Consider the following 12,192-nt stretch of genomic DNA (forward strand, 5'->3'; position numbering starts at 1 on the left):
ACAAGCATACAGCATGTTGCATAAAAACGTGTTAAACTTTCACTCAAATGCACCAACATGATTTAACGAAGCCTCTACCACTATGCTATTTGAATAAGACTGATATGTAATGAATAATTTTACCTTGTTTTTAAACATATTGAGCATTGCCCACTTCATGCATAAAATTTGTGCTTTTCAAGACATATGATTAGACTTACTGGGCCCATGGAAATTCTCCGCTTCTCCTCTCCTCTAATGTAGTATGCAATGTGAGTAGTTTCAAAACATGGGAAATCTATGTATTATCAGTAGCCTAAAAATTTACAGCCTAAAAACTATCTGCATTTTGAAAATACCCACTTTACCGTACCGTGTTATCACATGACTTGAAATCCTGATTGTGTTTGCAGAGAAGAGGAGAAGTTTCACGAGCCATCAGTAAGCCTAATCAAAATCTGTATTGAAAAGCACAGTTTAAGCATGAAGTGGGCAACACTCAATATGTCATATCTAATTTGCATAGAACTGAGAAAATCTCAATTCAAAAAATCAAAAATCAAAATTCAAATGTCGCTTTGTAGCTGAAATTGTGGCCCTGTGTCGTGCATGTGCATAGAAAATGAATACTGCTCTGTCACTTGCTGGTGTGAATGCTGGGTTAAGGATCATGTTTGCTCTTGTGTGTCCTACAGGGCCGCTGCATTGTGACAGGCAGTGTGGAGACAGGAAACTACTTCCAGCTGAGGTTCAGTCAGCATAGTATGGTGGAAAGCATCACCTGTTTGTCCTTTAACCCACTTCCTGTCTCGAACTATCTCTGTCTGTACGGCAAACACCAGCTGCTGCTCAACCGGCTGTATACACGCTTCGACGAAGATCTGATCCACGACCTCTACAGGTTCTACACACACTTCACATACGTTACAGGTTCTATACACACTTCACAAGCATTACAGGTTCTACACACACTTCACATGCGTTACAGGTTCTATACACACTTCACAAGCATTACAGACTCTACACACACACTTCATAAGCACTACATGTTCCACACACACTTCACAAGTATTACATGTTCTACACACACTTCACAAGCATCACAAGTTCTATACACATACTTCACAAGCATTACAAGTTCTACACACACTCCACAAGTATTACAGGTTCTATACACACTTCACAAGCATTACAGGTTCTACACACACTTCACAAGCATTACAGGTTCTATACATGCTTCACAAGCATTACAGGTTCTATACACACACTTCATAAGCATTACATGTTCCACACACACTTCACAAGCATTACAGGTTCCACACACACTTCACAAGCATTACAGGTTCTACACTCACACACTTCACAAGCATTACAGTTTCTATACACACACTTCACAAGCATTACAGGTTCCACACACACTTCACAAGCATTACAGGTTCCACACACACTTCACAAGCATTACAGGTTCTATACACACTTCACAAGCATTACAGTTTCTATACACACTTCACAAGCATTACATGTTCCACACACACTTCACAAGCATTACAGGTTCTATACACACACTTCACAAGCATTACATGTTCCACACACACTTCACAAGCATTACAGGTTCCACACACACTTCACAACCATTACAGGTTCTATACACACTTCACAAGCATTACAGGTTCTATACACACACTTCATAAGCACTACAGGTTCTACACACACACTTCACAATCACTACATGTTCCACACACACTTCACAAGCATTACAGGTTCTATACACACACTTCACAAGCATTACAGGTTCCACACATACTTCACAAGCATTACAGGTTCTATACACACACTTCATAAGCACTACAGGTTCTACACACACACTTCACAATCACTACATGTTCCACACACACTTCACAAGCATTATAGGTTCTATACACACACTTCACAAACATTCCATGTTCTACACACACTTCACAAGCATTACAGTTTCTACACACACTTCACAAGCATTACAGGTTCTATACACACAATTCACAAGCATTACAGGTTCTATACACACAATTCACAAGCATTACATGTTCCATACACACTTCACAAGCATTACATGTTCCACACACACACACACACACACACACACATCACAATCACTGCATGTTCCACACACACTTCACAAGCATTACAGGTTCTATACACACACTTCACAAGCGTTACAGGTTCTACACACACTTCACAATCGTTACACACACTTAAGTGTACTGTTGTGTAAATTTTAAAGTTTAAAGTTTTGAGATACTATTCCTTCAAAAAAAATGCCAAGTTATAGCTGTGACAATATCATGCACCTTCTTAGGGAGTTTCTTTACATATTTAGAAGCAAGGGCTAAAATTAATCTTCATTTAATCCCAGATTAAGATTAGGCCAGTGTCATCAATCTTGTTTTTTTTTTCTCTCTCGATTTATATTCTCTATACACTTATTATCTATACACATTTGATTATCCTGCCAGTGTTGGTATTACAGTTGCCAATTTATTAGGAATTTGCGCACCTAATAAACTGGCAATTCTGTGTGTGTGTGTGTGAGCGCGCATATGTGTCTGAGAGAGAGATAGAGAACGAGAGAGAGGTGTTACAATCAAATTCATTTCTTGATCAAGTCTAATACTGTGTAAAACCTTTCAGTGTCGAGTCAAACGGTTTCCCAGTCCAAGGCTAAACTTAATCTTAGTTTAATCCCAGATTAAGATTAACCTTCTTCCAAGAATCATTGACCACTGTCTATTTACAAGTAAGCTTTTGTTAGTATTATATCAGTAATGCTTTTTGAGACCAGAGACCATGTCTTTTAGGTATGCCTGTTTTATGAGCTGACCGTCTTAAATCATATTATCATTGTCCCTGTGGAGAGCTGCTGTGTGTCGCTGCGTGTCTGACAGCGTGACCTCTGTTCTAATATTTTAACACCGGTGACCCTGGAGCATCAGTGCTATTGTTTCCCAGCTCTAATCTGTTTATGCAGGTGTCCAATCTGCTTGGCTGCATGGCCAGGAGACAAAGGCTGATCATCCGGCCAGCCGCGCTCATCAGCCGCTCGGCCACTTATTAAATCTGGATCCTTCACTCGCCTGAAAAGAAGCTGCTCTGAATGTCATTACTGAAACTCGCTGCACCTCCAGAACTGTTATGATAATTGATTGACCATGTTGTTACACAGATGCTATTAGATGAACAAGAATGAAGATTCAGATTATATTTTGTTGTTGTTGTTGTTCTGCAGCTATTTCAGAGAGAGCTGGTGCATGGCTATATTTCATGATCGCTTTGCTGATTTCCAACAGGAAGTTCACCAGATCATGACAGCCGAGGTTAGCACAAGCTGCTTGTTAAAAATAACTAAATAAACAAAAAAAGTTTTAAAAAAAAATTCCTAAATGGAAAATCAACTTGGATTGCATTTTGAATGACAGTGACCTGTTTCATATAAACAGAATAAATAAAAAGGGAATTATGACTAATGTAACTATAAGAGATATTATATAGAGGGGAATATAGAGTGCATAATAGTAAAGTAAAATAATGTTTTTTGTAGTACACAATTCTTATACATGATTTATATGTTATGCAAGTAGTATAGCTAAAAGTATGTTTTATATGATTTCATGATTAAGTTATAATTATTAATAGTTATTCATAAAATCTAGTATTATTATTATTATTATTATTAACACTGAAAAAAGTAGGGCAAAAAGTGCAAGGTTGTTTCCATCTTAACGGAAAACTCCACCCTGAGTGATGTTTTTAATTAACATGTGATCTTCACTGGCATCCAAGATTTATTTTTTAATGATATTCCATGTTTAAACTTAGTGTAAACTTCTTTCATTGATATGTTTGTCTAATTTTCACTTTCTTTGACATTTTCCTAAATTACCCACAATGCCATGGGACTACGTGTGGTACTGTCTGCTCTAGCACTTTCTTCATCTCTATCTATAGAAAGAGATGCAGCAGTGCTTTAGTCTTTTAGTCTGTCCAACTTTCTCAATCTCCTCATCTGTACACTGTGCTCAAACAGATCAGCTTCCAAAGCTTCAGCTTTCATGCTGATACAGCAAAACCCAGCCATTATCCTTTGTGTTTGAGATTGTTCAAATTTCTTTCCATTATATCAGTATGGCACACAACCGCTAACTTCACACAGGAATGAAGAACATACAGCACCAGCCAACGCTGTGGTTAGTGATGCACGCTGGAATCACTGCGTACATCACTAATAGTTCAATATAAAGACATATTTAATGTGTGTTCAGGAGGAAGTTTTTCTTTAAGTGCCTCATTACTGCCTGAAACACAATAAGAGCAAACAGAATGTACTCAAACAAGCACCTTTTAAACAGATATTGAAGTGAAAAACAGTGTCAGTGTCAGGTATGGACTGATAATCAGTTGTGTTTTAGTATCAGTATCATATCAAAGGTGAAACTCTATAGCCTAAGTTTAAGTGTTGCTTCAGCTATATGTTTTGGTCTTTGCATTAAATGCTAAAACAGCTGCACTGATTTCATGCATTTGTTTTATTGTCAGCTTGACACTGACTCAGTGTCCGCCCCAAAATTCTTGGAGATGGTCACAGATGGCACACTGGAGATGTCTGAAGATCAGAGTGGACAAAGGGAAGCGCTGGCCAAAGTGAAGGAAAGCGTCCTACAGTACCTACAGTTCAATCAGTACCATCTACCCATGTATGCACAGCCTGGACCACTATAACTTATTATAATAAGTTCATGTTTAATTGAGGATTAGAATAAACTGATAAGCACAGCTTAGAATGAAGCTGTTTTCATTAATATATTGCGAATATATTGTTAAATTAAAATTTAATCTAATTTGAAAATTAAAAAGATTCCTGCTGTTGATTTATCACTCATGGATCTAACACTTGGTAGAAAATTACTAATGTAAATAGTGACATAATTACTTAATATAGGCTAATTAATGATGGAAAGGCAAAACTAATTCCTAATCAAATGCATCTCTTTAGCTTTTATTTGCCGAGACGTTAATTACAGTGGAATTATTTAAGGTAGGGCTGGAAAGCGCAGTGTGACTCCTCCACATGACCACAAAAGGCCAGGGTGGATTTGCAGAGCTTTAGAGAGTCACTGCCAGCTGTATGGTAATGTGACGCAAAGCTCCAGTGCGTTCAACTCGCGCGTGTACGTGTGTACACATGCACGCACACATACGCACACATGCACACGCACACACACACACACACGTCTGTATCCATGTGATCCATCATTTCACAGATAACAGCAAACATGGTTTTTCTGACATCACCAGTAAGACACTTTTCACAGACACTTCACTAAATTACAGAACATGCTTTTAAATGTCAGGTAGTTCAGTTAGCATCACCTCCTATATTAACCTCATCATCTGAAACACAAACAGCAAACAGCATCACAGCAAATACTGTACTGTATCAAGGATAAAGAAAAAAATCATACACAGTATGTAAGGTTTCTACAAAAGTGTGTCCTGGTGCATTGAGACAAACATGGATTTTTATTTCTACTAATAAATTTCCATATACTATAATGTTTCGATATTAAACTATTCATATTTAAACTGACTGCATGTTTTACACAAGAAAGAAAGAAAGAAAGAAAGAAAGGATGAGAAGACAGTCAGTGTGTGATACTTTCAGTGTAAAGAAACAGAGAAGAGAGTAGCTCCATGTCACTGTGTTTATTTGTTCAGCTGTTTGTGTATTAACGCTGCAGGTGTTTATGTAGCGCTGTGCACTGTGCTACTGAATGAGGATGAAGTCTTTAAGCAGACGCATGAACACACTCATGCACACTGTGTATTCCTCCAGCATGTCATTCCTCCAACATCTCATCCCTCCAGCATCTCATTCCTCCAGCATTTCATCCCTCCAGCATCTCAGTCCTCCAGCATCTCAGTCCTCCAGCATCTCATTCCTCCAGCATGTCATTCCTCCAACATCTCATCCCTCCAGCATCTCAGTCCTCCAGGATCTCATTCCTCCAACATCTCATTCCTCCAGCATCTCATCCCTCCAGCATCTCAGTCCTCCAACATCTCATTCCTCCAACATCTCATTCCTCCAGCATCTCATTCCTCCAGCATCTCAGTCCTCCAACATCTCATTCCTCCAGCATCTCAGTCCTCCAACATCTCATTCCTCCAGCATCTCAGTCCTCCAACATCTCATTCCTCCAGCATCTCAGTCCTCCAACATCTCATTCCTCCAGCATCTCATCCCTACAGCATCTCATTCATCCAACATCTCATCCCTCCAGCATCTCTTCACTCCAGCATCTCATTTCTCCAGCATCTCTTCACTCCAGCATCTCATTCCTCCAGCATCTCAACAGGACCGAATGTGCTCCGCTGCTATTTTGACCCTCTTCTTGCACTCCCAGTTTCAAATGCTGGAATGATCGGACCCCCACCCCACAGCGCGCGTGCGTGTCTATAGAAAGCCATCAGACCGAGAAAAAAAGAAGCATCCTCTTATAATGAAAAGCTCTCAGGTACATCTGCGTGGCAATCTGCAGCTCCTCTAAAGCTCCCGAAGCGCCTCTCTCTCTCTCTCTCTCTCCCTCCCTCCCTCACTCCTCCCCTCCCACTCACCGATCCGCAGGGACCTCGTGCTCCATCTGATTGGCTGGGAGGGGGACGTCGCTTTCATCGTTTCGGCTTAAAAACAGTGCAGCTATGCCTTGGTGATGAAAAGAGGCAGCTCGCGGAAATAAAGGCGGAGGGTGGGGAGCGCTCAGTGCAGAACGGAAACGCCTAAAACAAAAATATCCCGCGCGCACTGAGACGAGTTCAGTGCCATCTGTCCATCTGAAAGAAGTGCCTTCCTTCTGTTTGCGAAGATGCCCAGAGGATTTTTAGTCAAGAGAAACAGGAAAGCGACGCCCGTGTCGTACCGGATCCGCGCGGAGCACGAGGAGGAACAGGAGCGCGAGCAGATGCAGCGACCGAGCGATGCGCCTCAATCAGCATCTGCATCTGCATCGTTAGCGTTAGCTGCATCAGCACCGCCGCGCGCGGACAGTCTGAGCCACGCTCCCAAACCGGTGCGTTTCGGAAATCCAGAGACGGTGTGCCAGTCGATGTACAGCCCCACGCGCCCTGTGAGCCGAGAGCACGAGCGCGTGTCCCTCGAGCGCCGTTTCGACCTCGGCTCGCCCGTCTCGGCGGAGTCTTTCCCGACGCTCAACGGCTTCGAAGCTCAGCAGCACCTCGCGTGCGCTCCCGTGGACCTAAAGATCGGCACGAGCGACAGCAACCGGATCGCGAGCAAACGAGCAGCGCCTGAGCCCGAGCGCAAGAGCAAACCGGCGCCCAAGAAAACCAAAGCGATCAGGAAGTTGCAGTTCGAGGACGAGGTCACGACCTCACCGGTTCTCGGGCTGAGGATCAAAGAGGGTCCGGTTGAGCAGAAGCCGAGCGCGCGCTCCGGCGTGGACAAGCCGCTTGGTGAGTTCGTGTGCCGCCTGTGCGGGGAGGCGTACGCGGACCCCTTCGCCCTCGCGCAGCACAGGTGCTCGCGCATCGTGCGCGTCGAGTACAGGTGCCCCGAGTGCGACAAGGCCTTCAGCTGCCCCGCCAATCTAGCCTCGCACCGGCGCTGGCACAAACCCAAGCAGCTGAACGCGACGGCAAACGATGGCACCGACAAGAAACCTCGCGCGCCGGACGACACGAATAAGGACGTGCAAGGTGAGCTCGAGCGAGAGCGCGACACGCCCAGCCCCGGAGCCTCCGAGTCGGGTTCAGGCTCCGACTCAGACGGCATGTACGAGTGCCAGCGCTGCGCGAGGAAGTTCAAACGCCAGGCTTATTTGAAGAAGCACGTCCTGACACACCACGCTCCGCTGAGTGCAAGTCACGCGCCGTCACAGGAAACCGAGGCCAAACGGCTGGAGCATGCGCAGGTGCCGGTGCAGGCGCCGCTGGACTTGAGCGCGTGTCCCGTGTGCGGGGAGACTTTCCCAAGTCGCGTGGCGCAGGAGAGGCACGTCCGCGTGCAGCACGCGTCTCACGTGTACCCGTGCAAGCACTGTCCAGCCGCTTTCTACAGCTCCCCTGCGCTCACGCGCCACATCAACAAGTGCCACCCGTCAGAAAACAGGCAGGTGATTCTGCTGCAGGTGCCCGTGCGGCCCGCCTGCTGAAGAGCCCGCGTGCCTTTAAACATTACAGGAAAAACAAAAAAAAAGGAAGGAAAAAACTCGCGTGCAGAGGAAACAACACAGCTCTAGAGCCTCGCTCTTGAAATCGACATGATCGTAGTTTATCAGAATGAAGTGCACAGCGAAAATAGCAGGTGTTCAGTTAACACAGGCTGAAGTACAGTGCGGAATTAACACACACACAGACACAGTGAACATCTGAAGACTTTATTTAACACTGTCACTTAATCATCAAGGTCTCGCGCATGCTGACTCGTAAGAAAGTTACAAGGCTAGGGTTTTCTTATGACGTCATTCGTATTAAATGCTACGAAATCGTCCGACTTGTGACTCACTGTGCATGAGAACAGGGTCTGATTAATGCAGCAGTGTTAGTTACTACACCAGTGGCTCAGGTCACTGAGAGATAACGAAACACTGCAGGGGGTCATGGCCTGGGAGAAGGTGGAGATTTCACTCAGCTGAACTAAATTTGAGATTTAACTCAACTAAACTTATTTATTTATTTATTTATTTATTTATTCGACTCGTCAGAAGGGAATTTTCTATGATACTAAACAGTAAATCTACAATGTAAAACCAACCAAGACATGAATGTGAGTGCAGTAAAAAGAAGAAAGTATATGAAAGCTACAACTCAAAACTAACTCAAAAATCACAATAAAACAGATAAATAAATAACAAAAACAACCAAGAAACAGCTAAAAATGCTTTCGGATCCAAATTAAACACTGATTAGGAGATTCGTATTTTCTACAGTCTTATTTCTGGCTGTGGATTTCTTTTATTTATTTATTTATTTTTTATCTCTTGGTATCACTAATTGACTCACATCCAAAGTCTTTACAGTAGAAGGGTTATATTGTCATAACCTTCAGGTTTGGCTTATAGTAAACACAACTGATCACAACAGGCAATTTTTTTGTGTTGTGCGGTTGCAAAAAAAAAAAAAAAAAAAAAGTGATTCGTCATTTCAGATTCCTCAACAGAGAAAGGTCAGGTATAGTCGTAAACACGGGCAGTGAAACCTCGCCTGACACCCCGCCTCCCTCTCCTCACAACCGTCTCTGGTCAGTGTTGATTCAACGCAATGGTTTTCGCTGTGCGCTCTTAGACTGTTAAATTATTTTTCTAGAATCTCTGCACAAGTTCTGTACTGTGTTAGCTCATCTAGACCTAAGAAACTGATAATCCTGGCTGTGCCGTTACTGAAAATGCCTTCTAATTCACAGGAATGGAAATCTACCTATATGACTTTAGCTTTAATCTAGCTTGTGGATCTGTGGACTTTGGACTGTAGCTTTTGTTCTCAGACCTTAATAATAATAATAATGATAATGATAAAAGGGTTTTAGCCTTCTAGTGTAGCCAGAAATGCCTTGAAATAGCTCACACACATTCTGCTGTAAAACTGCCTTAATCGTGTAAATGTGGGGTGACTGAATGTCTTATTTATCCTTTAAATGGTACGCTTCTTATTTTTATATCATTCCAATGTGTGTGTACATTCACACTGGCTTTATTTATCTATGTATTTATTTATTGCAAATGTTTTATTTAAATTATTTCAATGTCCGAATTAGGCTAGACACTTTGAAACGGCCAAATGTTTAATTTAATTGATTCAATCAATGCAACGATAAGAAGGCAAAAAAGTAGCCTAGGGGTCACAAGACCGTTTTCCCACCATTTTTAGGTAGCCTTACAATAATTAGCCTATTCCCTATAGGCCGATTAGTTTTGGGGAATCATTCCGTCAGTGCTTGTGTGTTTCTGCAGTATTGCTATGTGTCCAAATAACGATGATGACAATAAAACAAATCCAAAAAAACCTTAAACAGAATTCACTCGAGTTGTATTATGGCTGCGGTGTCTGTGTGTGAAATGGGGGGTGCTCTTAAAATTAGGGTTGCAGAAGGGTTCTTTTTTCATAGAAGAACCCTTTTTAATTCACTGAAGAACCTATTGATGGCTTTTGTTTTTGTTCATTCCACAAACAGTTAAAGAACCATCCACTTAATAATAATAATAATAATAATAATAATAATAATAATAAATGATATATAATGGAAAACGATCATCTTATATCGCTCTAGTGCTGAACTCTGAAGGTGTTGATTAATTTTCTATAATGGCAGCTCTGACAGTAGTGCCGACTCAAATTCAAATCACAGGTTTATATTAATATGCTTGTTTTAATGCTACCATTTCTATAGCAACATAATCTAAGGCTAATAACAAGTGGATTTTAACAAAGTGTATAATCATTGATATGGTGAAGCTTTCTTGAAGGAGAAGTTTATTTAAGAGTCTCCAGTGTACAGTGTCTGTATATTTTCCACCATGGGAGAGTCTTCAAGACAGCTTTCTGGTTAAATGTAGCTATAAATGGCTAAAAAGCAATGGTGTGTCATTCATTAATAAATGGAGAAGTGTGATAGTTGGCAAATTGTGGTACAAGAGGAATAGCATGCTCTGGCACATGCTGTTATTGGAAAATAATCAGCTTCAAGCTGGGTGAAATTTAGCACCAGCACAACTGCTTTGGCTGTGTTGACCTCTAAAAAATGAGAAAGATCCAAAATGGGGGAAAAGCTAATTTTAGCACTGTGGATGAGATTTTATATAACACCTCACAATCTGACCATAAATTATTTTTAAAAACTAAAGGGAAAATGGTATCATGGTATCAGGCATCATGGTATCCAGTGGATTGGACAGTTGGATTTGATGCTATAACTACTGTATGTTTTATTGTTCTGTTTTTCACTGCATGTACTGTATATGGCTCACTAGCTTGCTAACAACCAAATTAGACAGGCTGGAAAACAAAGAAAATAAGCTCACAAACTTTTCACCTTAATAACCCTCTTTGTCCTGCTCCAGAGTAGAAACAGAGACCACAATACACTTCTCTGATGTGACTAGCCATGACTAAAATGCTAATTCCCTGCTAAACTGTGAATCTTCCAGTCGGACTTTGATCACAAGGAAATGCTGCATGTCTGTTACCTGTATAATGAGGAATTGGTCATCCTGCCCTGCTTTTAAGTCTCATTAAATGAAAGCATCTTGAGAATGAATGAGAGTAAATGCAAATACCTATAACTGCAAACTAAACTGCATAAGAAATATTCCATAAAATTTTTCCTTATTCAAGATATATTCACTTGGTAAGATATGATTTTTTGCATTCTTTTTTTTTTCGCATTTCAGATATTTTCGAAACAGCTGAGGTCACTTATGGTGTTTTCTCCTTCCATGTACTTGAACGTGTATTCGAAAAACACACGTTACCTTAAACCGAGTCATCTAGAAAGTGATCTCGAGTGCGTGCATGCATGTGCACATGGCTATACGGTGTTAGCGAAAGCTCTCTGCAAGTCACACACCTGGGTAACACCTGCTTCACCCTGGCAACCAACTCCCATGATAGAGGAGCAACAGGAGCTGCACAACAAGACAGCAACACCCTGGTGTTCAAGCAGACCGAAAGCCTCCAGATCTACTATAAAAACACACACCACCATCAAAAAAATTTAAAAAAGAAAAACAGCCTGGAGAGGAGAGTGAGACAATGTTTTAATGGTTAACCTCACATCAGAATAACAAAATCTTACATTTGCAAGTTTTAGCAATTTTCTTGATTCTTGTTTGTAGGGGTAGAGTTATGGGCGGGGTTTACAGTCAAACCTTTTCTTATGACTTTACTCATATGAAATTCACATCGCCTGCATTTTTCATGAGATCAGGTTGCTCAGACACACACTGAGAGAGAGAGAGAGAGAGAGAGTGGAATCACACCGATCAAAGCTTTCTGAATTATAAGGGCACTCTGACATTAAACATCATTAGCTGTTTAATATTTAATGTATTTTACAGGGTATTCCCTGGCTTCTTTTAGAGCTTAAGGGAGGGGTCAGCGTTCCTGTAGACGGGTAGTTGGGGGTGGATGCAGTGGGAGGATGGTGCACAGAACAACAGCGAAATAGGA

General features: G+C 41.7%; 2 protein-coding genes across 2 annotated transcripts in view; both read left to right on the forward strand.

The window, feature by feature from the left end:
• Positions 1-5,649, forward strand: part of cfap61 (cilia and flagella associated protein 61) — a 43,455-nt gene extending 37,806 nt beyond the window's left edge. The window contains exons 22-24 of the mRNA XM_026923405.3: positions 675-880; positions 3,242-3,329; positions 4,549-5,649. Of these exons, the coding sequence (XP_026779206.3) occupies positions 675-880; positions 3,242-3,329; positions 4,549-4,731 (477 nt within the window). The 3' untranslated portion in view covers positions 4,732-5,649. The remainder of the gene's footprint in view (positions 1-674; positions 881-3,241; positions 3,330-4,548) is intronic.
• Positions 5,650-6,679: 1,030 nt separating this feature from the next.
• Positions 6,680-11,909, forward strand: insm1a (insulinoma-associated 1a). The gene has a single exon (XM_026922736.3). It carries the CDS (start codon positions 6,876-6,878, stop codon positions 8,178-8,180), a length of 1,305 nt encoding a protein of 434 aa, XP_026778537.2. The 5' UTR covers positions 6,680-6,875; the 3' UTR covers positions 8,181-11,909.
• The last annotated feature ends 283 nt before the right edge of the window (positions 11,910-12,192 follow it).

The sequence above is a fragment of the Pangasianodon hypophthalmus genome, chromosome 19, assembly GCF_027358585.1.
Source record: "Pangasianodon hypophthalmus isolate fPanHyp1 chromosome 19, fPanHyp1.pri, whole genome shotgun sequence".
NCBI classification, from domain to species: domain Eukaryota; kingdom Metazoa; phylum Chordata; class Actinopteri; order Siluriformes; family Pangasiidae; genus Pangasianodon; species Pangasianodon hypophthalmus.

What these genes read in the sequence shown, in the direction of transcription:
- insm1a (XM_026922736.3), top strand. Translation starts at nt 6,876, where the DNA reads ATGCCCAGAGGATTTTTAGTCAAGAGAAACAGGAAAGCGACGCCCGTG.